General features: G+C 41.8%; 1 protein-coding gene across 3 annotated transcripts in view; it reads left to right on the forward strand.

Annotated features, from left to right (window-relative positions):
- Nucleotides 1–25,333, forward strand: part of asrgl1 (asparaginase and isoaspartyl peptidase 1) — a 46,455-nt gene extending 21,122 nt beyond the window's left edge. For all 3 annotated transcript variants that reach the window (XM_043712188.2, XM_043712189.2, XM_043712187.2), the window contains exons 3-8: nt 9,544–9,686; nt 13,372–13,526; nt 14,509–14,627; nt 17,924–18,034; nt 24,177–24,425; nt 24,533–25,333. In XM_043712188.2, coding sequence (XP_043568123.2) covers nt 9,544–9,686; nt 13,372–13,526; nt 14,509–14,627; nt 17,924–18,034; nt 24,177–24,394 — 746 coding nt within the window. In that variant the 3' untranslated portion in view covers nt 24,395–24,425; nt 24,533–25,333. The remainder of the gene's footprint in view (nt 1–9,543; nt 9,687–13,371; nt 13,527–14,508; nt 14,628–17,923; nt 18,035–24,176; nt 24,426–24,532) is intronic.
- The last annotated feature ends 1,610 nt before the right edge of the window (nt 25,334–26,943 follow it).

Genomic DNA, 26,943 nt, shown 5'->3' on the forward strand with positions numbered 1-26,943 from the left:
ACCATGCATTTCCTATTGCTAACGCACCTACACATTGTTAAACACTGGGCAATTGAGCACGTCCAATCCATCGAACTTGCACATCTTTGTGCTGTGGCAGAAAACCCATGCAGACACTGGGATAATGTGTGAATTGGATACCCAGAACTGGACACATTCCTCTAGATGAGGCTTCCCTCATGCCCATGTCACTTCACAATGACTTCCCAACTCCTATACTCAAAGGTCTGAGCAATGAAGGCGAGCGGGCTAAACGCCTTTTTGATCACCTTATCTCTGTATGGCATAAACTTCAAAATTTACGTGCCTGCATCTCTAGGTCTCTCTGTTCTACAGCACTACCCAAGGCCCTATCATTAAACGTTTTAGCTCTACCGTTGCATCCTAGGTTTTAAAAGAAGGAGCGACAGAGATAGCAGTTGAACTGGTAGTAATTGTTCAAGAATACTGAGATATTGGAAAAGTCCTGGAGGATTAGAAAACTACCACATGTAACATCCTCATTGGAAAAAGGAGATAAAACAAAAGCAGGCAATTATACATCGGTTAGTTTAACATGTTCAAGTTGACTTAAAGCATGTCATATTTTAAATCTGGAAACACCTGTGTAATTGGACAGGATCAGTATGACTTCATGAAGGAGCAATCATACCTGAGGTAACAAGCACCCTTAGATGAAAGTAAACCTGTAGATGTAACATTTTCAGATTTTCAAAAGGTATTTGCCAATGTTCCACAATGATGTTCGTTGTAGTGGATAGAAGTGGATAGAAGATTGGCTAACTAATAGAAGTCACTGACTGCCAGCCAGAATAGCACTCATTTATCCCCACTCTTTTTGCTTCCTGTTAGTCAACCAATCCTCTGTCCATGGTAATACACTACCCTTATTGCCATGCATCCTTGCCTTATACAGCAGCCTCGTGTGTGGCATATTGTCAAAGGACTTTTGGAAATCTAGGTACCCCACATCCACCGGGTCCCTGTTGTTCGCCTTGCTCGTAATGTCTTCATAGAATTCCACCAGATTTGTCAAGCATGACTGCCCTTCATGAACCCATGCTGCGTCTGTACAATGGAACGATTTCTTTCAAGATGCCCTGCTATTTCTTCCTTGACAATAGACTCCAGCATCTTCTCCACTAAAGAAGTTAGCTAACTATTGTATAATTCCCCATCTTTTGTCTACCTACCTTTTTTTGAACAGTGGCGTCACATTTGCTGTTTTCCAATCTGCTGGGCCTGCCCCAGAGTCCAGCGAATTTTAGAAAATTATCACCAGTGCACCTGCTATTTCTCCGCCATCTCTCTTTTAGTACCCTGGAATGCATTCCATCAAGGCCAGGAGACTTGTCTATCCTTAGTTCCATGAGCTTGCCCAACACTACCTCTTCCATATTAATGTTTGTTTCCAGGTCCTCCCCTACCTTCATCTCTTTACCAATTACTGACATTTTATTAGTTTACTTCACTGTTAAGACCAATACAAAGTGCCTCGGTCATTTCATCATATCTCATAACAAAATGCTCTTTCTCATCCTCTAAAGGACTAACACTTATTTTAGCCACTCTTTTTCGTTTTACATATTTATAGAAACTTTTGCTATCTGTGCTCTATATTTATATTTTGTGCTACTGTTTTCTCATGTTCTATCTTTCTTTTCTTTGTAGCTCTTTTTATGGCTTTCTGTTGACCTTTAAAGATTTCGCAAGCTTCTAGATTCCTGATATTTTTGACCCTTTGTATACCTTCTCTTTCAATTTGATAGCTTCCCTTATTTCCTCATACACCCATGGCAGATTACCCCTCTTCTTACAGTCATTCCTTTTCTCTGGAATATACTTTTGCTGAGCACTTTGAAAAATTTCTTTGAAAGTCCTCCACTGCTAGTCAATTGTCTCACCATAAAGTCTCTCTTTCCAGCCTACTTTAGCCAGGTCCTCCCTCATTCTATCGTAGTCTACCTTATTCAAGCACAGACCCTGGTATTGGTCTTTTATCTTCTCACACTCCCAGCTGTATTCTAAATTCAGCCTCACTGTGATTGCTCGTTCCAAGAGGATCCCTAACTATGAGGTCATTAATTATTCCTGTCTCATTACACAGGACCAGATCGAGGATAGCTTGCTCCCTCGTCGGTTCCATTACATACTGTTCAAGAAAACTGTCACGGACACACTCAACAAATTCCTCCTCAAGGCTTCCCCGACTGAGCTAGTTCGACCAATCTACATGTAGATTAAAATCCCCCATGATAATAGCTGTACCATTTTTACAGGCATTAGTTATTTCTTGCCCGTCCCAATGTGATATTATTTGGTGGCCTATAAATGACACTTATCCGTGACCTTTTCTTACAATTCCTAATTTCCACCGAAATGGATTCAACCTCGCTCTCCATAGAACCTATAACATCTCTCAGCACTGCCCTGATATCATTCTTGTATATCAGAACTAACCACCTCCCTTATCTTCCTGTCTGTTCTTCCGAATAGTCTGGTAACCCTGGATGTTTAACTGGATGTTTAAGAGGCCTTTGGGTTTTTTAAAAACATTTTAACAATGGGAGGGGAGTGGCCAGTTCTCCCAGTTCAAGCTTTCTAGTTTTGTTTAGCTGTTTGAGTCACAACATGTTTGAATCCCAGAAGGGTTGCAAGCTTCAGTAAATTATTCCTAACTAATTTTCTCTGAAATCTCTGTCTTGTTTTCTCCTGGGTTGGAATCCTGCCTGTAAGAATCTGTTCTTCGAATTTGCCTTTTTGCCAAGCAGCGTGTTTATGGGGTAATATGAAGTTGGAACAGTTAATTTGTTTTGGTACTGTATTGAGTATTCTGATAAGGTTTCCAGTATTTAAGCTATTCTAAATTCTATTTTCTTTTGTGTTTTAACTATAGTGTTTTACTTAAACCCAAGTGGTTTGACCAGTTACATCACCTGGAACACTCACTTCACATTTACTTTTTAAAGTAAGAAAATGTTAGGGTCTACGCTACCTTTAAAATATTTTATAAGGGTCTGGCCTGATCCGTGACACTACTGTCTGCAAAGCAGAGAAGCATATCAAATATTCCCTCATCAATCCTTTATTTTCCAAAATCCAATTTTTACTTTTTGAAAGCTTCTATCCTCGTAAGATAGATGAAGTCAATGGTGCTTGCATCTGCAAAATCAGTTCATTTAGGAGCATTTTAAAAAATTAATTCAAGGAATGTGAACGTCACTACCTAAAATGAATTGCCAATCACTCGATGCACCGAGAAGGTGGTGGTGAGCTGTCATCATGAGCTGCTGTAGGTCGACCCACACTGCCATTAGGGAGGGACTTCCAGGTTTTGATCCAGAGAAACGTAAGGAACGGCAATTATATTTTCCTGAAGGGCACCAGTGAACCAAACAGGTTTTTAACAACAATCTGTGGTTTCATAGTCATCATTAGATTTTGATTCAAGCATTTCATTGAATTCAAATTCTGCCATCTGCAGAACCTGGATTCGTTTGAACTAAGGTCCTCCATGTTAAACAAAACAAAGCACTGGAGAAATTCCAGTCTGGGCAGTATCTATGGAAAGAAAAACAGTGAATGCTTTAAGTCCAGTGACTCTTTGCAGAACTGAAAGCTGAGAATGGTCGTATTTATGCTGATAAGTTTGGCCAGGGGAGGGGGGGGGGGGGGAAGAGACAATGAGTAGATGGAATAAAATCAATGGAGCATCGAACAAGAGGATTGTCGATTATGCTGTGAGGGAGAGGAATGCTGAATGGCTGCATATTATGTTTCTTATTTAGATATTTTAGACATGATATTGAGGGATATGAAAGAGGTGGGGTAGTTGCATTATTGCTCGGGAATATCACAACTGTACTGAGGGAGCACAGCTTGGAGGGCTCTTCCAGCAAGGCCACAGCAATGGAAGGATGAAATCACTTAATGGGATTGTACTACAGGCCTTCAAACAGCCAATGGAACAGATAATGTGGACAGATTATGGCCCTTCAGATGTTGGAGGTGATTTCCTTGAATTCCAGGAGTGGCAATTACTGTTTGAAATGCAGTTTGGAACATTGTTTTGGAATGTTGGAGAAAACAAAAGTCAAAACAATGGCAAAAGGGAAAGGAACAGACAAAGGCAGCACGTGGTCAGTCAGTGCAAGAGAGAGAGCGAGCGAGCGATGTTATGGAAAATGTAGGGGATGATAAATTCTCAGGGGAATGGAGTACAAACAGCCAAGTTTCTGGTATTGAGATGGAGTATGTCAGGTTTCAAGAGATAGATTGTGTTCGGAGACTCTCTAGTCCGAGGCACAGATGGACGTTTCTGTGGCCAGCAACGAAAAATCAGAATTGTGTTGTCTCCCTGGTGCAGGATCAAGGATGTCTCCGAGAGGGTGCAGAATGTTCTCTAAGGGGAGAGGGATCAGCAGGAGGTCATTGTACACATTGGAACTAATGACATAGGAAGGAAAAAGGATGATTTCTGAAGGGAGAAAATAGAGAGTTAGACAGGAATTTAAAAAGGAGGTCTTCAAGAGTAGTAATATCTGGATTACTCCCGGTGTTACGAGCTAGTGAGGACAGGAATAGGAGGAAAGAACAGATTAATGCATGACTGAGCAGCTGGTGTATGGGAGAAGGATTCACATTTTTGGATCATTGGAAACTCTTCTGGGGTAGAAGTAATCTGTCCAAGAAGGATGGATTGCACCTGAATTGGAAGGGGACCACTGTACTGGCATGGAGATCTGCGAGAGCTGCTCAGGAGGATATAAACTAGTAAGGTGGGACCCAGGAAGATAGTGAGGAAAGAGATCAATCTGAGGCTAGTACAGTTGAGAACAGAATCGAGTCAAACAGTCAGGGCAGGCAGGGACAAAGCGGAGAACAAGGTCGAACTAATAAATTAAACTGCATTTATTTCAATGCAAGAGGCCTAACAGGCAAGGCAGATGAACTCTGGGCATGGTTAGGAAAATGGGACTGGGATATCATACCAATTACAGAAATGTGGCTCAGGGATGAATCTGACTGGCAGCTTTTTGTTCCAGGATACAAATCCTACAGGAAGGCTAGAAAGGGTGGCAAGAGAGGAGGGGTAGTGACCTTTTTGTTAAGGGATAGCATTACAGCTGTGCTGAGGGAAGATATTCCCGAAATACATCCAGGGAAGTTATTTGGGTGGAACTGGGAAATAAGAAAGGGATGATCACCTTATTGGGCTTGTATTATATACCCCCTAATAGTCAGTGGGAAATTGAGAAACAAAGTTGTCAAGAGATCTGTCACCTGTAAGAATAATAGGGTGGTTATGGTTGGGGATTTTAACTTCCCAAACGTAGACTGGGACTGCCATAGTGTTAAGTGTTTAGATGGAGAGGAATTTATTAAGTGTGTACAAGAAAATATTTTGATTCATATTGGATGTACCTACTGGAGAAGGTGCAAAACTTGACCTACTGTTGGGAAATAAGGCAGGGCAGGTGACTGAGGTGTTAGTGGGGGAGTACTTTGGGGCCAACGACCATAATACTATTAGTTTTAAAATAGTGATGGAAAAGGATAGACTGGATTTAAAAGTTGAATTTCAAAATTGGAGAAAGGCCAATTTTGACGGTATTAGGCAAGAACTTTCAGAAGTTGATTGGAGGCAGATGTTCGCAGGTAAAGGGACAGCTGGAAAATGGGAAGCCTTCAGGAATGAGATAACGAGAGCCCAGAGACAGTATATTCCTGTTAGGGTGAAAGGAAAGGCTGGTAGGGATAGGGAATGCTGGATGACTAAAGAAATTTAGAGTTTGGTTAAAAAAGGAGGAAGCGTATGTCAGGTATAGACAGGAGAGATCAAATGAATTCTTAGAATATAATGACAGGAAGAGTATACTTAAGAGGGAAATCAGGAGGGCAAAAAGGGACATGAGATAGCTTTGGCAAATAGTTAAGGAAAAGGTAAAGGGATTTTATGAACACATTAAGGACAAAAGGGTAACTAGGGAGAGAATAGGGCCCCTTAAAGATCAGCAATGCAGCCTATGTGTGGAGATGGGGGGGGGAGATACTAACGTATTTTGCGTCGGTGTTTACCGGAAGATATCGACTGTAGGGAAATAGAAGATGACATCTTGAAAAATCTCCATTACAGAGAAGCAAGTGCTGGATGTTTTGAAAAGCATAAAGGTAGATAAATCCCCAGGACCTGATCAGGTGTCCCCTCGAACTCTGTGGGAAGTTAGGGAAGTTAAGTGCTGGACCTCTTGATGAGATATTTGTGTCATTGATAGTCACAGGTGAGGTGTCGGAAGACTTGAAGACTGGTGGTCCACTATTTACGAAAGGTGGTAAGGACAAACCAGGGAACTATAGACCAGTGAGCCTGATGTCAGTGGCGGGCAAGTTTGTTGGAGGGAATCCTGAGGGACAGGATGTACATACATTTGGAAAGGCAAGGACTCATTCGGGATAGTCAGCATGGCTCTATACATGGGAAATCATGTCTCACAAACTTGTTTGAATTTTTTGAAGAAGGAACGCAGGATTGATGAGGCGAGTGGTGGACGTGATCGATATGGACTTCAGTAAAGTGTTTGACAAGGTTCCCAATGGGAGCAAGATAAGGTAACATGGAATACAGGGAGAACTAACCAAATGGATAGAACACTGGCTCAGAGGTAGAAGACAGGGTGGTGGTGGAGGGTTGTTTTTCAGACGGGAGGCCTGTGACCAGTGGAGTGCCACAAGGATCGGTGCTGGGTCCTCTACTTTGCTTCATAAATGATTTGGATGCGAGCATAAGAGGTCTAGTTAGTAAGTTTGCAGATGACACCAAAATTGGAGGTGTAGTGGACAGCGAAGAGGGTTAGAGCTGAAAATGTGTTGCTGGAAAAGCGCAGCAGGTCAGGCAGCATCCAAAGAGCAGGAGAATCGACGTTTCGGGCATACCTCAGATTCCAATGGGATCTTTATCAGATGGGCCAATGGGCTGAGGAGTGGCAGAGGGAGTTTAATTAAATAAATGTGAAGTGTTGCATTTTGGGAAAGCTAATCTTAGCAGGACATATACATCTAATGGTAAGATCCCGGGGAGTGTTGCTGAACAAAGACCTTGGAGTTCAGGTTCATAGCTTCTTGAAAGTGGAGTCGCAGGTAGTGAAGAAGGCGTTTGTAATGCTTTCCTTTATTGGTCAGAGTATTGAGTACAGGAGTTGGGAGGTCATATTGCGGCTGTACAGGACATTGGTTAGGCCACTGTTGGAATATTGTGTGCAATTCTGGTCTCCTTCCTATCGGAAAGATGTTGTGAAACTTGAAAGGGTTCAGAAAAGATTTACAAGGATGTTGCCAGGATTGGAGAATTTGAGCTACAGGGAGGGGCTGAATAGGCTGGAGCTGTTTTCCCTGGAGCGTCGGAGGCTGAGGGGTGACCTCATAGAGGTTTATAAAATCATGAGGGGCGTGGATAGGATAAATAGACAAAGTCTTTTCTCTGGGGTGGAGGGGTCCAGAATTAGAGGGGCATAGGTTTAGGGTGAGAGGGGAAAAATATAAGAGACCTCAGAGGCATCGTTTTCACGCAGAGGGTGGTACGTGTATGGAATGAGCTGCCAGAGGAAGTGGTGGAGGCTGGTACAATTACAGCACTTAAAAGGCATCTGGATGGGTATATTACTAGGCAGGCTTTGGAGGGATATGGGCCGGGTGCTGGCAGGTGGGACTAGATTGGTTTGGGATATCTGGTCAGCATGGACGGGTAGGACTGAAGCGTCTGTTTTGTTGCTGAACATCTCTCTGACTCTTTTTGATTCTAATTGTGTAATCCGTAAATGACCTTATTGCTTAGTCTCTGAAATGTGGCTGATGCGTTTTTCATACCAAATGATATGAGTTTACACTGATACAGGCCATCTTGCATTACAAAAGCCGCAACTATCTTCACTCTTTTAACTTTGTCCACTCCAGTCCAACACCAGCTCCTCCACATCTTCGCTCTTTCGGACAAAGGTACCTTCCGGTATCCTCTGAGCAAGTTCAACTTAGAAATAAAAGTTGCTTGTCCCATTTTTTCAATACAGTCTTCCAAATGTGGAATCGATATGCATCAGTCTTTGTAACTGCATTGACTTTGCGATAGTCCACACATAAAAGAAAGCATACCAAATGTCATCTTCATTATCCTAGCTACCTGTGACTCCACTTTCAAGGAGCTATGAACCTGCACTCCAAGGTTTCTTTGTTCAGCAACACTCCCCAGGACCTTACCCTTAAGTGGATAAATCCTGCTCCGATTTGCCTTTCCAAAATGCAGCACCTTGCATTTTTCTGAACTAAACTCCATCTGACACTCCTCGGTCCATTGGTCCACCTGATCAAGATTCTACTGTACTCTGAGGTTACCTTCGCTGTCCACTACACCTCCAATTTTGGTGTTAGCTGCAAACTTACTAACTATATCTCCTATGTTCATTTCCAATTCCCCAGGACCTGATCAGGTGTACCCCAGAACTCTGTGGGATTGCTGAATAGGCTAGGGCTATTTTCCCTGGAGCATCAGAGGCTGAGGGGTGGCCTTATCGAGATTTATAAAATCATGAGGGGCATGGATAGGGTAAACCGACAATCTCTTCATGGAGTGGGGGAGTCCAGAACTCCAAGGGTGAGAGGGGAAAGATATGAAAGGGACCTGAAGGGCCCCTTTTCACAGAGGGTGGTACGTGTATGGGATGAGCGGCCAGAGGAAGTGGTGAAGGCTGGTATGATTGCAACATTTTGAAAGGCATCAGGATGGATATATGAATAGTAAGGGTTTAGAGGGATCTGGGCCAGGTGCTGGCAAATGGGACTAGATTAGGTTAGGTTATCTGGTCAGCATGGATGAGTTAGACCAAAGGGTCTGTTTCGGTGCTGGATATCTCTCTCACTTTATGATAGGACTTTAACATGGTATTTTAATTTCCTATTTTCTCTCTGCACAGAGACCTGATAAGTATTTGTGGAATTTTTGTTTTTAGTTCTACACCAGTTCTCTACTTTTTGAATTCTGAATAAGTTAAATTACTTCCATGACCTGTGTTTAAATTTGTTAACCTGTTCCATTTCATCTCTTTGCTCTTCTACCCCATTCAGTTTCTTCTTCCCATGCCATGAAACCGCTTTGCATCAACTTATCTAAAGTTTATTCATTTTAATTGTTTAATTGGCACCTTTTCTCATTTCTTTCCCAATTATGTTGCAGTTCTCACCCGTTGATAGATATAGCATCCTCTCCCCTTCTCAAAGCCCTGACCCTCTGAAGAACCACTGGACCTGGAAATGTTAACTCTGCTTTCTCTCCACAGCCTTTTCAATTCTGCTGTTGTTTAACTATCAACCTTTTTAACGTTAAACTTTGATTATCTGGATGTGAACTGGATAGTCGGTGAAAATGTAAGTGGGCAGCAGCGTAAACTGTGAATTGATTATGACAAACACTGGAACTGGGCCTATGAGAGGAATGCCATTGCAAGACCGGAATCTCCAATGAGAAAATGATAGAGAATTTCTTTCCTGGTTTAGGTTGTGGATCTATGCTTAATGAATGTGGTGAAGTTGAGGTTGATGCCATTATCATGGATGGGAAAAGCCTTGATACAGGAGCAGTTGCTGCTGTCAGAAACATAGCCAATCCAACCAAGCTCGCTCGCCTGGTTATGGAACAGGTAGAGTTTACTCCTACAATATAGTTGTTACACACCTTTCCAACCGAGAACACAGGGCTAGGCAATGCTTATTACCTCATTGTAGGAGAAAATAATTATCTCTGACAATTTGTGCACTTCAGCTGTTATATAAAACGTGGCTCTGTAGCCTGTGGTGAGAAATCAGACTGAGCTCTCCTCATGTTCCCAACCACACTGGACATCAATCTGAAACTGCTGTAGGCTTGGCTTTATTTAATTACCTTGTACAATAACAAAATTCCAACAGTATTTCATTGAGTGTGAGAATGCTGAGAAGCCTGAAGTCATGATAAGAATTTTTGCTTCATTAGCTCATTTTCTATTCCTCAGCCTGGTTTCAGTGCAACCGATATCCTGTTGTTACTCACCTTGCCCCTGTAGAGGGCCATGATGCTCTTAATCAAAGGGCACAAAGTTTAGATGTGATGTTTCATAAATGGAATCTGTCTGCTGAACCCCAAGATCATCATTTCAGCAGGACCTACTTCAACATGAGCAGTGGCTGGAGTCGCCCACATCTGCACAATGAAGCAATTTTTTAAAGAAAAACTTGCCCTTTAAACATGTCCATTTTGTTGACACTTTTTTTTTCTTATTGCGCATGAATATCTTGTCTGTCACTGAATCCACCTCCAGTTCTACTTGTGGCAACAGTTTCCACAATAGAATGCATGGTTCTATAATAATCGGGGCTATTAAGTTATGATGACCCCCTGACCTGTATTGCAGGTTTAATTTCAGTGACAATTGATAAGTTGCTATCTCTAAAGGCGAGCCAACAAGTCTGTCCAGGCTCGGCCTGTACGTGTTTTAAAGTGTATTCATGGGATGTGAAATCACTGGCTAACCCAGCATTTATTACTCATCCCTAATTGTCCACACAGCAGTTTAGAATCGATCACATTGCTGTGGATCTGAAGTCATGTGTCAGACAGCCGGTTAAGAATGGCAGATTTTCTCTCCTTAAAAGGTGTTATTAAATTATTTTTTTGTTCTAATGACGATCAATGGTTAGTAATCAACCAGTTTTAGATTCGAGGTTCAACATGGCTGGTAAAACATGGAAAGCTCACTGGTTGCTCTCTAGATTTTTACTGAATTCAAATTTCAGCATCTATCATGATAGACAGCATTTGTCAGAAATGTTGCCATTCTGATTAGGTCTTTCTGTTTGTACATTCAAGGTTTCACATCTCTACTTGAAGAATGGGGAAATATCCCAACTATCAGTTCTATTTCCATCAATGCCACTGGATTACATTTAAAGACCAATCACTTCTGCTGTTTGCGGGATCATGCTTTTTTTTATTCATTTTGACCTGTTGAGTGGCACAGTAAATGTGACTACTTCAGGAGCAGCTAATCTGTTTGAAATACCTTGAATATCTGAGGTTGTGATAAGGTTCTAAATAACAGCAAGTTCTCTCTTACTTTTCCTTCATTTTCTCTCTCACATTCATCCCAAATGAATTGAAGTCGGGAGCTCCACTGGGAGGGTGATTTCAGTCTGGTGGCCTGTCACTCTGAAGCCAGTTCTGTAACTCAATGTTGCAGAGCTGCCATTAATGGAGTGGGGGATAGAAACAATTCAGTAACAAATTTTAAATTGATATACCGTTCAATGAAGCTCCGTCCTTTTGTGTAGGAGATGGGTTCATCTGTCACGTTGTCCCTCCCAATGCGCCATGATATGTGGCGATAGAACTTAGAGAGAGAGAGAGAGGAAAGAGCAGTTGGACAGACAAAAGAGTGGATGACGATCAGCCTGGGAGAGTGAACAGCTAATAATGGGGACAATTAATAGCTAACAATGGGTTGCGTTTAATAGTTAGACCATTTGATAACAAGGCCTGGTGTGTGGTGGTTGGGCTAAGAACAATGGAAAGAGTGCCCCTGACCTGGAGAAGATGAATGGCGTTTAGAGAAGCTGTTCAGGTAAGGATAAGCTCAGCCAGGTGGAGGAGGGTGCTGGTGGAAGGGGACAGTTCAGGCCATTTTTCCAAGAAGAAGCAGAGAGCCCTGAGACCAGGGGATGAATGGGTAAAGAATTGCTTGTCCATGGTATAGGGAAGATGGCCAGATCCTGTAAACTGAAACTGATGTAAAGCATCAGAGAAAGTGTGGCTATAAGTGGGTAGGGGCTGAACAAGGGGAGAAAACCTCTACACTCCATAAGCCCCATTTCTGCCACCTCCAAATGCCATCACCAAACACACATTCCCGTCCACTCCCCTCCCCTGTCAGGCTTCTGCAATGACCATTCCCTCTGGGACACTCTGGGAATGAAGGAGGAGTGGACCAACTCTCCCACAGCACCTCTCTCTGCAACCCCAGAAGATGGAACACCTGATCATTTGCCACTTCCATCCTCAGTATCTAAGGGCCTAAACACACCTTCCAGCGCTTTATCTGCGCTTCACTCCATCTCGTTTACTGCGATCACTGCTCAAAATGTGATCTGCATTGCATTGGGGAAATGATGCATGGACTGGGTGACCGTTTTGCAGAACACCCACGTTCGGTCTGCAAAACAAAAATCCCTGAGCTTTCAGTTGCTTGCTACTTCACCATCCCACCTTGCTGCCTGCCTCTGGATTGCTGCACAGTTCCAGAACAGTGCCTCATTTTCTACTCTGGAGCTCTCCAGTCTTCTAGACTCTCCTGAGTTCAACAATTTTAGAGCTTGAGGCACCTTCTCCCCTGTCCTATCCCAACCCCCGCACACACCAGGCCTTGTCCTTGCACGGGGTAAAAACAATGACTGCAGATGCTGGAAACCAGATTCTGGATTGGTGGTGCTGGAAGAGCACAGCAGTTCAGGCAGCATCCGAGGAGCAGGAAAATTGACGTTTCGGGCAAAAACCCTTCATCAGGAATACAGGCAGAGAGCCTGAAGGGTGGAGAGAAGTGAGAGGAGGGTTGGGGTGGGGAGAAAGTAGCATAGAGTACAATAGGTGAGTGGGGGAGGGGATGAAGGTGATAGGTCAGGGAGGAGGGTGGGGGGGTTAGGATTATGTACTGCTGCCCTGAAGCTCTTTCTTCCAGCTCAGCACTGTTCCCATGACTTGTCCTACCTGTCTATCTTCTTTTCCACCTATCCACTACACCCTTTTTCCCCCCCCCTGCCCCTGACCTATCACCTTCATCCCTTCCCCCACTCACCCATTGTACTCTATGCTACTTTCTCCCCACCTCCACCCTCCTCTCACTTCTCTCTCCACCCTTCAGGCTCTCTAACTGTATTCCTCATGAAGGGCTTTTGCTCGAAACGTCGATTTTACTACTCCTCGAATGCTGCCTGAACTGCTGTGCTTGTCCTTGCACGGTCTGCTATTACACACAACCTGTTATTATCCATTTAATTTATCCTCTTATTTACTGTTTATTTTCCAGGCTGATCCACTTCTCTGTTCAACTGTTCATCTTTCTCTTTGGGCTCTATCTCCATGTTTACTCCCAATCCCCCGGTCCCCTTTCCTATTTTCTTTTTGCATAGAAAAGAACCTTTTTCTAGCTCTGTGAAAGAGTCACTGGATACAAATCGTTAAATTTTGATTTCTGTCTGCAGCCGCTGCCAGATATGCTAAAGTTTACCAGCAAATTCTGTTTTTGTTTGTGATTTGTTTAAATAAATGCTGATTGGAAGCTGCTGCTGCTGTTCTAGACCAATCATGTGATGCTGAGTGACCGAGGGGCATCGCGATTTGCTAAAACAGTGGGGTTTCCAGAAGTCCCAATGGAGGCTTTGATTACGGAACGTTCGAGGAAACGATGGCAGCAAAGCCTGCAGGCAGCTTCCACCCCAGTGGATTCACAAATGTAAGTGCATTTAGTTCAAACTTATTTTGTTTATTAACTTTATACCTTGGACAGAATCCTGTATAATTACTTTTATTGACTTCCGTATCATTATGGTTCTAGGGTTTTAGTCTGGGTTCATTTGACATCAGTGAGCCTTTGTTACAATATGTTAATTGTTTGAATCAAATTCCCTATTACCTTCCCCATTTTAATGTAGTGTTATATGTGGAGCTGGAGCATGATTTTCTGTATTCCCATATTCGGAATCTGAGCAGAAAAGCATGAAGAAGCACTAGGTTGGGTTGTGGCCAGAACTGTTTTTACACTTGGATGTTACTCGTTAACCCTCCGTTTGCCAAAAGCAGTCGTGTTCACAACAGTGTTTATCACGTTGTACAGAGATCCTCCGAACACGGTCACCCGGGCATGTGATATCAAAGTTAATCACCTTTACTTGCAGTAACCAGCAGTTTCCTTCTGCTGTGTTAAAGTTTAGTCACTTCCAGACCTGAGTTGATTTGCTGTTCACAGGCCTGCGTAAGAAGGGCTGATCAACGTAGTCTGTTCAAAGGTCAGGAGCAGAAAACCAATACAAAGAATAGCTTCAGTCAGTTGAGGGACGGTTTATTCGCTGGCATTGTCTGTGTAGTGTTGGGGAATATCCTATTCGAACTATGAATAGATTCCAGTTGTGCTGCTTAATTGCTCTTTCTTGTGAAAACTTTTATCTTTTGAGCTTATGGGACTAAAGCTGTGCAGAAACTTGAGCATAGCTTCAGTAAACCTGGCACTTCATGTCCTAAAGTTTGACTAACTGCGAGCAATATAATGTCATTATTGGAGCACTAACACTTGCTTCAGTTCAAGTGGATAAGTAAAGGTCATTTTAACCTAGTTGCCATGCTGAATTAGTTAAAATAACAAACGCTAAAGGTCTGTGTGCTAATAGGTGATATGATATGATTTCCAATCTGTTAAGCTTCTCTTTTGGCTAACGTAGTGACCATGGGACAATTGGTGCTGTTGCTTTAGACAGTTTTGGGAATGTAGCCTGTGCCACATCCACTGGAGGCCTAACCAACACCTTGGTCGGGCGGATTGGTGATACTCCCTGCATAGGTAAGCTATTCCTCTTGTTTCTTGCATGGTATCCCTAACTTATCTGCCTTCACATGCTGTATCTATAGTCACAGAGCAAGAGGAAAACAACTTCCATTCACTGAGGGTGGGGGAAAGGGGAAGTTGGAGAGAGCTTGAAGGAGAGTGGGGGAGATGTGGAGGTCAATGAGCTGGAGGAAGCAGCGGAAATTTAAGGGTTGTTGAATGGGGGAAGAATAGGGAATGGGGCTGAATTCCACCTGAGGAGATGGAGAAGAGGGACACTTGGAGGGAAGTACTATGTGGAGCCAAATCCCCTTTTATCAACTATCATTCTTCTATCAAGTACATCCACTCGTCGTTCATCAAGTTTTTTTCTTTCTATAAATGGTTTCTGTCAAACCTTTCCTTCACTTACTCTGCTGTAAGAAGAATATTCCCAGCTTCTCTTGGTTCCAACTATTTTTGTTGTAGTCCTTAATCCTCAATACCATTTCAGTAAATCCCCTTTTGTTGCTTTGCCATTCGTCCAATATTATGTTACCCCACATTGAATAGCGTTCTCTGACTGGGATCTAACCAAAGATTTTTCGAAATATGGAGAAAATGTTCTCTGCATATGGAAATATGTTCTCTGCATCTATTCACTCCGTCATAATGTCAGAAGTGAGAACATTTGCTGATGACCATACAATATTCAGCAGTATTTGCAGCTCCTCAGATACTGAACTAATCCTTGCCAATGCAGCAAGACTCGGTCAATGTCCAGATGCGGGCTGACAAGTGGCAAGTAACATTTGTGCCACATATACCAGGTATGTGAAGACCATCTCCATGAAGAGAGAATCTAACCATCATCCCTTGATTTTCAGTGATATTACTATCACTGATTCTCCTCCTATCAACATCCATGGGTTTATCATTGACTAAAAACTGAACTGGACTAGCCATATAAATGCTGTGGCTACAAAGGCAGATCAGGAATCTTGCATTGAGTAACTTGCCTTCTGAAACCCCAAAGTCACTCTCTGCAAGTTTCAGTTCAGGAGTGTGGTGGAATACTGCCCACTGCTCTGGAGCAATGCAACTCCCAACAACAACAAAGAAGCTTGACATTGTCCTGGACAAAACAGCCTGCTTGACTGGCACCACATCCACAAACATTCACTCCAACCATCAGTAGCAGCAGTGTGAACCATCTACAAGGTGCACAGCTGAAATTCACAAAGGCTTCTTAGACAGCAGTGACCAAACTCATGATCACTTCTGTCTGGAAGGATAAGAGCAACTGATGCATGCAAGTTCACTTCTAAGAAGCATGGTGGCTCAAGTGGTCAGCACTTGAGGACTTCGGTTCAATTCTAGCCTCTGGTGATTGGCTGTCTGTGTGAAGTTTGCATGTTGTCCCTGTGTCTGCATTGGATTTCCTCCCACAGTCTAAAGATGTGTAAGCCATGGGAAGTGAAGGGTTACAGGGATAGAGTCTGGGTGTGATTCACTTCAAAGGGTTGGTGTGGACTTGATAGACCAAATGGATTCTACGATTCAAGCCACTCACCATCCTGTCTTGGCAATATCATGCTGTCTCTGGGTCAACATCCTGGAATTCCCTCCCCAGTGGCCCAGTTGAAGCAGGAGTAGTCAGTGTGTTGGAGATAGACATGTGCTGCAGACAGCTCACCATCTTCTCAAAGGCAACTAGGGAATAATTGCTCTCCCAGCCTGTGACGCCTGGATGCTATGAATAAATTAAACAAAGCTTGAGTAGCCAAGCATCCAGTACTTCTTTTGTAACTGTCTTTTGTCTTGCCTTATATTTTGTTTTACAGAACTGACTTGTCTTCTTTCCTGCCCTTTCCCCACTTTGTCCCCTTCAAGTGGTGCCATTTATTTTAGTACTGCCTTTCATAACAATGTAAGAAATAGGAGCAGGAGGAGCTGGTTCAGCCCTTTAGATCCACACTGTAGGCTCCAATGGAATACAAGCTCAGTCTACCTAATCCTTAGTCACAGGACAATCCTTCCACTCCAGAAATTAGTTTGTGGATCCATGGCTGCATTCTTCTTGCTCTTCCCACCAAAATGTCCCACTCTACATTTCTCTGGATTGGGTTTAATGAGGGAGTTTCACCAGCCTGTCTTTGACCATGTCTTTCCCCATTTTTATTACGCTGTCTCTGACTCTGTGCCTCTTAACGATCAATCTTTCCCTGATTGCACTTTTCTCCATTTCACTGGTCTGTTTCCAACCCTGTAATGTGGAAATTTCACTGCTCTGTAAAACTTCACTTCTATTCACTGAATACAAAAAATAATCTGGAGTTATCTTCCCCATATCACTGAATATTTTATGTTTCTAATCTTTTGATGCAAATTTGTACATTTTTAAGTCCATCCAGAATCCCCTTGCACAAGACAAGGTAACATCAGGCCTCCCAGTCAGTGGCAAAAGCAAAATTCTACAAATCCTGTAAATCATAGAATCCCTACAATATGGAAAGCACATCAAGTCTGCACCAACTATCCTTGCAATATGCATTTAGCATGGTCAACCCACCTAACCTGCACATCTTGAGCCTCTGGAAGGAAACTGGAGCACCTGGCAGAAACCCAAGTCCCTGGCACTGAGGCAACAGGACTAACTACTGAGCCACTGTGCCACCCAAATCTAAAATAACCAGCATGTGTAGAGAGAGAGGCAGAATTTAGGTTACAGCTCGGGATCCTTTTTCAGAATCGCTATTCCAACCTGCGGAGTATTTTTAGTTTCTGGTTTGATCTCTCTATGTATTTATTTGGAAATACAAGCTTTCAGAGTGCTGCTCCTCCAAGTAACTAGCATAGGAGTAGTGCTTCGAAATCTAGTACTTACAAATAAACCTGTTGGACTATAACCTGGTGTTGTGATTTTTAACTTTGTCCACCCCAGTCCACCTCCGGCACATCAGATATTCTTAGACTCTGATTAAACTCTGAATTGTACGTGAAAGGGAACAGCTCAGAGCTGGGATTCTAACTCCGACCTGAGATCTTCCTGGGAGTTTGAGCTCAGGTGAGGAATTTTGGGGGACAGACAGCTTTGAGATTTGGGGCTTTGGTACTTTTTGTAGCTCTTTGAATCATCAACCCTTCAAGACCAGATGAGTTGCAGAAGCTTTTGCTGTGTTGTTATTATATGTGTTATGCCCCAGCAGACAGATCAAATCCTCCAGCCCCAGCTCAACACTCAATGATTAATTCATGGAATTACTTTTAATGAAATCTTTAAGATCTTGTGCTACCAGTTTGATATAGCAGTTGCTTTTTTTTTTGAGCAGGAAGTGGTGGCTATGCTGATAACCAGAGTGGAGCAGTCTCTGCCACAGGAAAAGGAGAGGCAATTATGAAGGTTACCCTCGCCAGACTGATTGTGTTTTACATGGAACAAGGTAGTCCAATTTTTATACTATAGGACAATACTCAAGCCATAAGATCACATCTTTGGTTAATTTTAGGACTTTGATCCTTTAAATCCTCAAGATGACATCAGAAAGGTTAGGCTGGGTCCTATTCATGTTTTTGATTTGATTTATTATTGTCACGTACTGAGGTACACAGAAATGTATTGTTCTATGTGCTATCCAGGCAAATCCTATCTTATGTGTACATCAGGGTAATAGAGCAGAATGCAGAATATGGTGTTACAGTTGGAGAAGGTGCAGAGAAAGACCAAACTTGATACATGTAAGGTTGGTTCAAATATCTTCACGCTGTCACGCTGATTCCAGTATGCCATTGAAGTTTGGCCACTATTCCAATTGAGCCCTCAAGCAGTAATGACGAAAGGACATTAACTCTGTTTTTCTCCATGGATGCTACCTGATGTAAGCATTTCCATTATTTTCTGCTGTTATGAAGTTGAAAGTGTGTACTGGGGATGATTTAGCAGGATCCAAGGTGGGAGTGAAACCTTTGTTGTAGAGAAGCCAAAGGAGGACCAGGGAACTGAGAAGTTGAAATAAAAATACTCTGGAATTTTCCCAGATTGTGTAGTAACAAGATCACACTAGCATAAGTTACAGCACGAAGCAAAAACTAAAGAAAGATGAAGTAATTGAGTTTTATATAGCCGTCACCCTATTTGACATAATGGTGCAGGAAAAACCTGAACAGGCAAAGGGCCAGGCAGAAAAGTTTAGTCCTGAAAGGCTAATGGACTTAAAACAGAAAGACGAGACATTAAAAGATATACATGTTGATGCGTACTCAGAAAAGGAGTCCGAGCATATTTGAGGGTTATTCTTTTAAAGATAGAATCCCAAGATGAAAATGGAGACCACTGCAGGTTGGTTAGTGCAGAGGAAAAGTGAACCAAAGTGCACCAGATTGTGTTGCCAGTAGCTGGTGGTGTTTCTGGTAGCACATGAACTATCTGTAGGAGGTCACCTTGGGGTATGAAAGACTCAGGCTAAGGTACTAAATCGTTTTATTGGCCTGGAGTGCGCAAGACTGTGGTTTACGTTTGCCATACATGCCAAATAGTAGATAAGCCACAGGCAGAAGTGAAATCAGCACCTTTTGCTGTCATTTCCCTCCGAACCTTTCATGCAGGCTATGATTGATTGTGTGGGTCCCTTCCTAAAATAGAACTAAAAGTGAGAACTAGTACTTGTTAACCATAGTGGATGTGTCCACCAGATTTCTGGAGGCAATTCCATTACGGAGTAGTAAGGGGGAAAAAGGGGTAGTGTAGGAGTTAGTAACTTTCTTCACATGGTATGGGCTACCCAGAGAGGTTCAGTCAGACCAAGGCTCTAATTTTACTGCTCGGCTGTCTATGGAAGTCATGGATAGCTTAGGCATACAGCACTATAAATCCTGTGCATATCATCCTGAATCCCAGGGAGCATTGAAAAGGTGGTATCAGACCCTGAAGACCATGTTAAGAGCGTACTGTCTGCATTACCTGAATGATTAGCAAAAAAAGTATCCCATTCGTATTGTTTGCCATGAGAGATGCCCCAAACAAATCTACTCAGTTTACTCCCTTTGAGTTAATAATCGGACATGAAGTAGGAGGCCTTTCAAAAATAATTAAAGAGAAACTGACGGGACCGAAGTCAGAGATCTCACACTTGGATTTTGTATTGGAAGTGAGGGAGAGATTAAATCGGGTAGGTGAGTTAACTAAAAAGCACCTGAAGAGGGCACAGCTTAGGATGAAGCAGGTGGCAGATAAAAACTTTGAAATTCAGATGTTTTCCCGTGGGGATGACTTATTAGAATTGTTACCAGTGGTAGGTGATCCCTTCAAAGCCTGGTTTAGTGGAGAAAAAAAATTGAGTCAGGTAAACTATCTGGTAAAGATGCAGGATTGGAAAAAACTGTATCAGGAATGTCATGTATGTCATGTCATGTGAATATGACATTATAATAAGGTTTCACCTAATCAAGAAAGGGAACTGAAGAAAGAGGTGTTAGTTACTGCCCTGCAGAGTGAGGAATTAAATCCAAATGTCGTGGAGTTTGATGTACCTCAAAATACGTTAAATAATGAGAAAGTACTTGAGTGAGATAGGTTAGTGAACTATCTGTCGCAGGAGCAAAGAATGCAGTTGGAAGGTTTGTTGTAGTGGTATGAGGACATATGCAGGAATAAGGTGGGGATGACTAATGCTGTTGTGCATGAGGTAGAAGTAGGGAATGCTGTTCCAATAAAACAACACCCCTACAGGCTTAATCCTTTCAAAGCCGCACAGGTCCAGAAAGAAGTGGATGCGATGCTCAACAAACAGAGTCAAACCACCGCCACCACCGCCCTCTGTCTTCTACCTTTGAGCCAATTCTGTATCCATATGGCTTGTTCTCCCTGTATTCCATGAGATCTGACCTTGCAACCAGTCTCCCATGGGGAATCTTGTCGAACGCCTTACTGAAGTTCACATAGGTCATGTCCACCGCCCTGCCCTCCTCAATCCTCTTTTTACTTTTTCAAAAAGCTCAATTTGTTTGTTTCCACTCCTGGTTTATCTTTCCTCCTTGGCACTTGTGTTTGTTCTATTCATTGTCAATTATTATTGTTTACACTTTTGCACTTAGCAGGTTTTTAAAACATTGCCATAAGTGCTCAAGTTTTCTATTAACCTTGAAAATCTGAAGCCGGCTCATGATAGTTTTCACTATAACCATTCCACTGGTGATTTATTCTCCTCTTCTTTCTTCTCTTGAACTGAGCCATACTGTGAGGCCACAATCCAGTCCTAGATTCTGAGAAAGTGTTCATAGACCTTCTCATTGATATTCACCCATCCTAGTGATGAAGGTGTCAGGAATTCCAGGATATTAATCCAGCCGAATGAAGGAACTAAATAGCATGTCCATACTGGGATGGCATGTCTTTTTTCCTATTGATGTAGGATATGGAGTTGGTTGGTGCTGTTGAATTACATTTTTAGTGAGTTGCTGTAATGCCTGCTTTTCCCTATAATTCCTGATTCCCTTACTGATTAACTTCAATCTGTCTTGACATTGAATTTTCTTAAAGCCCTCTGTGGTGTTGTATAGAAAACACTTCCATTTATCACCTCAAAAGGCATTCCTCGAATTCTAAGGCTTCTCTCATGTTTTTGGGCTTTTAAGAAAATTCAAGGTCAAGACAGATTGAAGTTAATCAGTAAGGGAATCAGGCATTATGGGGGAAAAAGCAGGCAAGTAGATTTGAGGGTTATCTCATCAGCTATGATCCCATAGACTGGCAGAGCAAACTCTTCTTGGGTTTTATCCGAATCAATGAAAGGTTACAACCTGAAATGTTAACTCTGTTTCTCTGTCCACTGATGCTGTCTGATTGCTAAATGTTTCCAGAATTTTCTGTTTTTATTCCTGGCAGCCTGAGGCGATGTTGACCAATCTTATTTGTTTGGTTTCCTTGACGCTATACTCTACTCAGCAGTCTTGGAAGTTTAGAACAATTATTCTCCAGTTTCTTCTAGCATTCTCTGGGCCCTTCTCCCGACTTCTTTTCAGGAAAATAATCTCTCTTTATCTATCCTCACTATAAACATCTCAGATCGCCATTGATCAAGCTGATGCAAATCTATTTTATGTAACCTGCCCTCATCATTTAACCCAGAGTCATTCTGCTGGTTCTGTATTGCACTTCACCCATGCTGCAGTGTCTAATTTGGTACAGTATCCCAGTTGAAGTTTGTATATCTGCAGCGTAGTACTTTCCACGTCCAAGTCTCGGATGAATAATGGTCACTCGGGCACCTCCTCGAGGATAACCAGGACCCCATAAAAGCTGGAATAACGGCGTTGAGAAGGCCAAGATCATTAAAAAGTCCTTTTAAAAAGGAAGAGTTAAGTACTCATTTGAAAACCAAAACAACTGCAGATGCTTTAAATCAGAAACAAAGACCAAAATTCCCTTAAAGCTCAGCAGGTACAGCAGCAACTGTGGACAGAAATCAGAGTTAACGTTTCTGGTTGAGTGACCCTTCCTCAAAACCTCGAAGGTTTTTTGTATCTGATTAATCCAGCACAGGTTAATCAGCATGTCTTCTTTCACAGGCACTTGTATTTTTGTTGAAGTCTTATGCTGCAAAGGGTGGGTGGTCTTTCATTTCTGTGCTAGTTGCTACTAATTGCAGGAAGTGATTTTATTATGATTGCAGCAATGAGTTAAGCTAGTATTCTGATTTATATTAATTACTTTTTATTAATTTGCGGGATGAGGGCATTTCTAGCTAGGCCAGCATTTTTTTTTTAAACATAGAATCCCTACAGTATGGAAACAGGCCCTTCCACCCAACAAATCCACACTGACCCTCCATCCAGATCCATTCCCCTATCCTATTACTCTACATTTCTCCTGGCTAATGCACCTAACCTACGCATCCCTGAACACTATGGGCAATGTAGCATGGCCAATTCATCTAACTTGCACACCTTTGGACTATGGGAGGAAACCGAAGAACCTGGAGGACATCCATGCAGACACAGGGAGAATGTGCAAACTCCACACAGTTACCCGAGTCTGGAATTGAACCCGGGTCCCTAACGCTGTGAGGCAGCAGTGCTAACCACGGAGTCATTGCCTATCCCTAATTGCCTGAAGGAAGTTAAAATCTTGTCAACCACATTGCTATGGGTCTGGAGTCTTATCGGCCAGACCAGATAAGGATGGCAGTTTCCTTCCCTGAGTGAGCCAGATGGATTTTTTTTTTTTCCCGACAATCAACGATATATTCATGGACTGTTAATTCCAGTTTTTAATTATTGAATTCAAATGTCATCTCCTGCTGTGGTGGGTTTCGATATTGGATCCCCAGAAAATTACTTGAGTCTCTGGGTTAACGGTCCAGAGATAACCCTGCTAGGCCATTGCCCTTCATATAGGGGGGGGCAATGTCAGCAGATCAAAACAGTAAGCATTTTGGTGGTAGATGTTTAACTTTTTTTTAAACTTTTTTTAAACTTTTGGAAACCACAAGGTCAATTTGAGGTCATTGAGCTAACTGATTTCATATAAAAATGATAATATTTAATGTGTATTTGCCTTTATTACTTAATCCTCAGCTACTGAATCACAGTCATATAAATAATGCACCATGGTCTACTGACTGGCCAGTTTAAAGTTGGTTGTGGAAACATTTTGCAGTTTTTACTCACACAGCCATAAAGGAAAAATATCCAGAACTGAGAATATAATAAAGAACAGTCAGCCACAGGTGTCAAACTTTATTCAATTGTTCCTGTCATAACAGGATATGTATAATATCTGGACTTTTAAAATATATGTTAATAGTAAGCTTATGACTAAAGTGATTACATGGATTCAGGAAGGAAGTAGCAGAATGGATAGCAATATGGTTACAAACAAAAACTAAAGTTTAAAGTTACTTGCTCAGACTGGCAAAATGTGTTGTTCCATAGGGTACTAGTCCTGAAAGTAATTATGTAAAACAATTGTGTCTGGAGATGAGGGGTATAGCAATTATATGGATGACAGGAAAATCGGGGTTATGGCTCATCCTGAGGAGGATTGTGTGATAAAATAGCAGGATACAGGAAGGTTAGCAAAGTGGGAAAGACAGTAGAAAATAATTTGAAGAGGTAGTGTATTTACGTAGGAAGCTGCTTAGATATCTATTTAAAACTGAGAGGATTTCATGATGTGGATGTAAGGAAAAAAAGTAGTTCCTGCAGATAAGGAATAAAAATTAGATGACTTCAATGTAAGATGGTTACAATGATCAATAAGGAATCCGGGAGATATGTCTTCTCCAAAGAGCTTTCAGAATGTGGTGTTCAGTGCTATACGATGTAATGCAGAGAAATATTATAGGTGCCTTTAAGGGCGCATTCTCTAAGTCCATGAGAAGAAAAGAAACCTGAAGGATATATAGAGGTACAGATGAAGTGGAGTGAATAAGCCCCTTATGGAGCTTTAAGACTCTAAGTAGCTGAGCCTAATAACCTTTGAAGTCAATCATTCACATATTCTTTCCAATAAAAAAAAGTATATGTAAGTTTGGGTAATTTGTTTGCTTATCTGTTTCAACCCCACCCCACTCCCCCAAACATTAGGCATGTCACCAGCAGAGGCAGCTGATGCTGGGCTTCAGTATCTGAGGACCAGATTACAGAGTTATGCTGGAGTGATAGTCATCAACAACACAGGGGAGTGGGCAGCCAAGTTTACCACTAGTAATATGCCATGGGCTGCAGTGACTGGTGACACCATCTATTCTGGCATGGCTTTGGGAGAGGTCCATACTTCGGCCATTGAAGATATTTCCCTGTGAAGTCAGTACAGAGCATGAAGAGACACCCCAGGTACCCAGTCCTAGTCTCTATTGGATCATCTGTGAGTATCCTAATATCACTGGAGTTATTAGTAAAATTCACGCTCACTTTTATAGTCCATTCTTTCTGTCTTACAGAGCAAGAAGATCTATGGTTTCATCCATGATTGATGCTAAGAAATCTGATTATGAACACAATGATCAGCTTCAGTAACCTTTAATGCGTGGTTATTGGAAATCCATCAGGCTTCCCTTATTTGATTGCAAGTCAGTGACCTCCCTGTGACCCTTGGGGTTTGAGTTTCAGTGAAGAAAGGACTTTGCTTCAGTTTCTTCCATTATTGAATACTGCTTAATAACATTGAGGTACCGGAAGACACCTGTGGTCCATGGAACATGAGCCAGGGACTTCAGGTTCAGAACAAAATAAAAGGAAACAGCGAATTAAACTACATTCTCAATCATCATATTTACCAGACAGGAAAGTTTGTGTTAAGTCCTGTTATGAAATTGAGGCTGTAATTTAACCTGTGATCTTATAACAATCAAATTAGGGTGCAACTAAGACTTCATTCACTGACTGGGAGATGGGAGTCCTTGGTGGACCAAGGCTGCACTCATCTGTTATTCAGTATCATCAAAACCAGTTACCTCTTGCAATTTATGGAATTTGGTATGTGCTAATTGACAGGTATGTTTTGCATAGAATACAATTGTGATTATAGCTCAAAAGGAATTAGCTAATGGGGAGGACTCTTAGGGGTAACCTGAAGTAGAATTACGGTACATATGCTTCTCTGTTCCTGTTTACCCTCACTCATCAGATCAAAGTTTGTGTTTTCTTTTGTAATGGCTGTTATGCTCCAGATTAGTGCTGAGCACAAATGACACCAATACTCATCAGGTTTCTGAAATAAATGGCATATTTTAGGTAAATGACATGATTTGTTTGGCTTTATAAATTTGGTTTTCAAGAGATTCTTTAAAGATTTGAAATTGAGAACGCAGTTGAAATCAAAAATGTCCTAGCAAATTTGAAATGTTTTACTTTAAATGTCATATAGGTCTTGTCATAAAGTCATAATCATACAGTGCAGAAAAGGTGTGGTATTGCTTTTCAGTCCTTTAGCCAACTACTTCATTCAAATTGATATTGACTCTCCTACTTCATGAACTTCAACTTTGTCAGGAGCCTTTTTATGTGGCAGTTTTGACAAATGCTACCCAGAACACCCTCCAGCATATTCCCCTCATTAACCTTGACTGTTACTTCATGAAAAAATTCCATCAAATTAGTGAAGCACCAGCTGCCTTTTACAATGCATTTTGGCTCTCTGTGATTAACTCAAACATTTCCCAGGGTCTGTCAATTTTTGCCCTGATTGACATTTATAAAACCTGCCTCATCACTGACATTAAACTGACTAGCCTATAGTTACTGGGACTAAGCTGACATTTTTTTTGATCAAGGATTGGTAATGTCCACTTCTCTATCATCCTCCCCGAATCAAATGAAGACTGAAAGTTCAGTGAGCCATCTCTTATCTCCATATGCTGTTCCATTTGCAGCCTGGAATGATGAGTGGAGATGTTATCCCCAGACTTCTGGTCAATATTTACCCTTTAGGTATTAACACAGAAACCGATGATTTGTTCATTATTACATTGTGTTTGTGCAAGCTTGATGTTCCATTTCCTACAGCAACTATACTTTAGAAGCATTAATTGACTGTAAAGCAGTTTGAAAAGACCTATCATTATGTCAGATATTCTATAAATGCAAATCATTCTTTTTCATTGAGTAGCCAGAGGCAGTGAAAGTTAATGGGTCTTGTGAGTGACATGGAGTGAGTGAGAGGATGTGGGAAAATAACTAGGCGATGTTACAGAACAGTGAGATAAAACTATGCAACATGTTCAAGTATTGTTTGATCGTTACTAAATTACCAATCTCAGTTTTGTTATTGTGTTGAAACATGTGATCACTGTACACATCCAAACAGTGGGGAAAAACAGAATCTCAGAATTGGCATAATGTAGGAGGCCATTCGATCCATCATGCTGCACAGAGACATTCTGACCATCACCTGGTGGTCAGCAGCTGATGAGGGTTGTCAAGCAACAACCAACCAAGGGACAATATAAGCAACCAGCCTGCACCTGATCGAAACTGTTTGATCACAAGATTATCACAGTCTACAATCTTAACTACCTTTAAATTTAAATTAAGACACTTTCACCTCCAAAAATATTAGTAGTTCTCATGATTAAGGCAGAATCTTCATATGTTATTTATCAAGTTTGTCCTCCTGCATAGAAGCCAAGCCTTTTCAGTACATCTACAACATTAACCCTAATTCTCACAGTGACTATATTATGTCCTTCCCTTACTCAAAAAAAAAGTGTAAATCCAGTCTGACCAAATCTGCCTCTGTGACTAACGACCATGTTAACTAACCTAAGCGAAAGAAGACTAAACCTATGATCCATCAAGCCAGGTTTGATTCTGATCCCGTATTACCATCAGCTGGGATCATAACAAGTTTCAT

This window comes from Chiloscyllium plagiosum, unplaced genomic scaffold, assembly GCF_037043375.1.
Source record: "Chiloscyllium plagiosum isolate Xiang-an unplaced genomic scaffold, Cpla_swu_hap1 HiC_scaffold_40, whole genome shotgun sequence".
Taxonomy (NCBI): Eukaryota; Metazoa; Chordata; class Chondrichthyes; order Orectolobiformes; family Hemiscylliidae; genus Chiloscyllium; species Chiloscyllium plagiosum.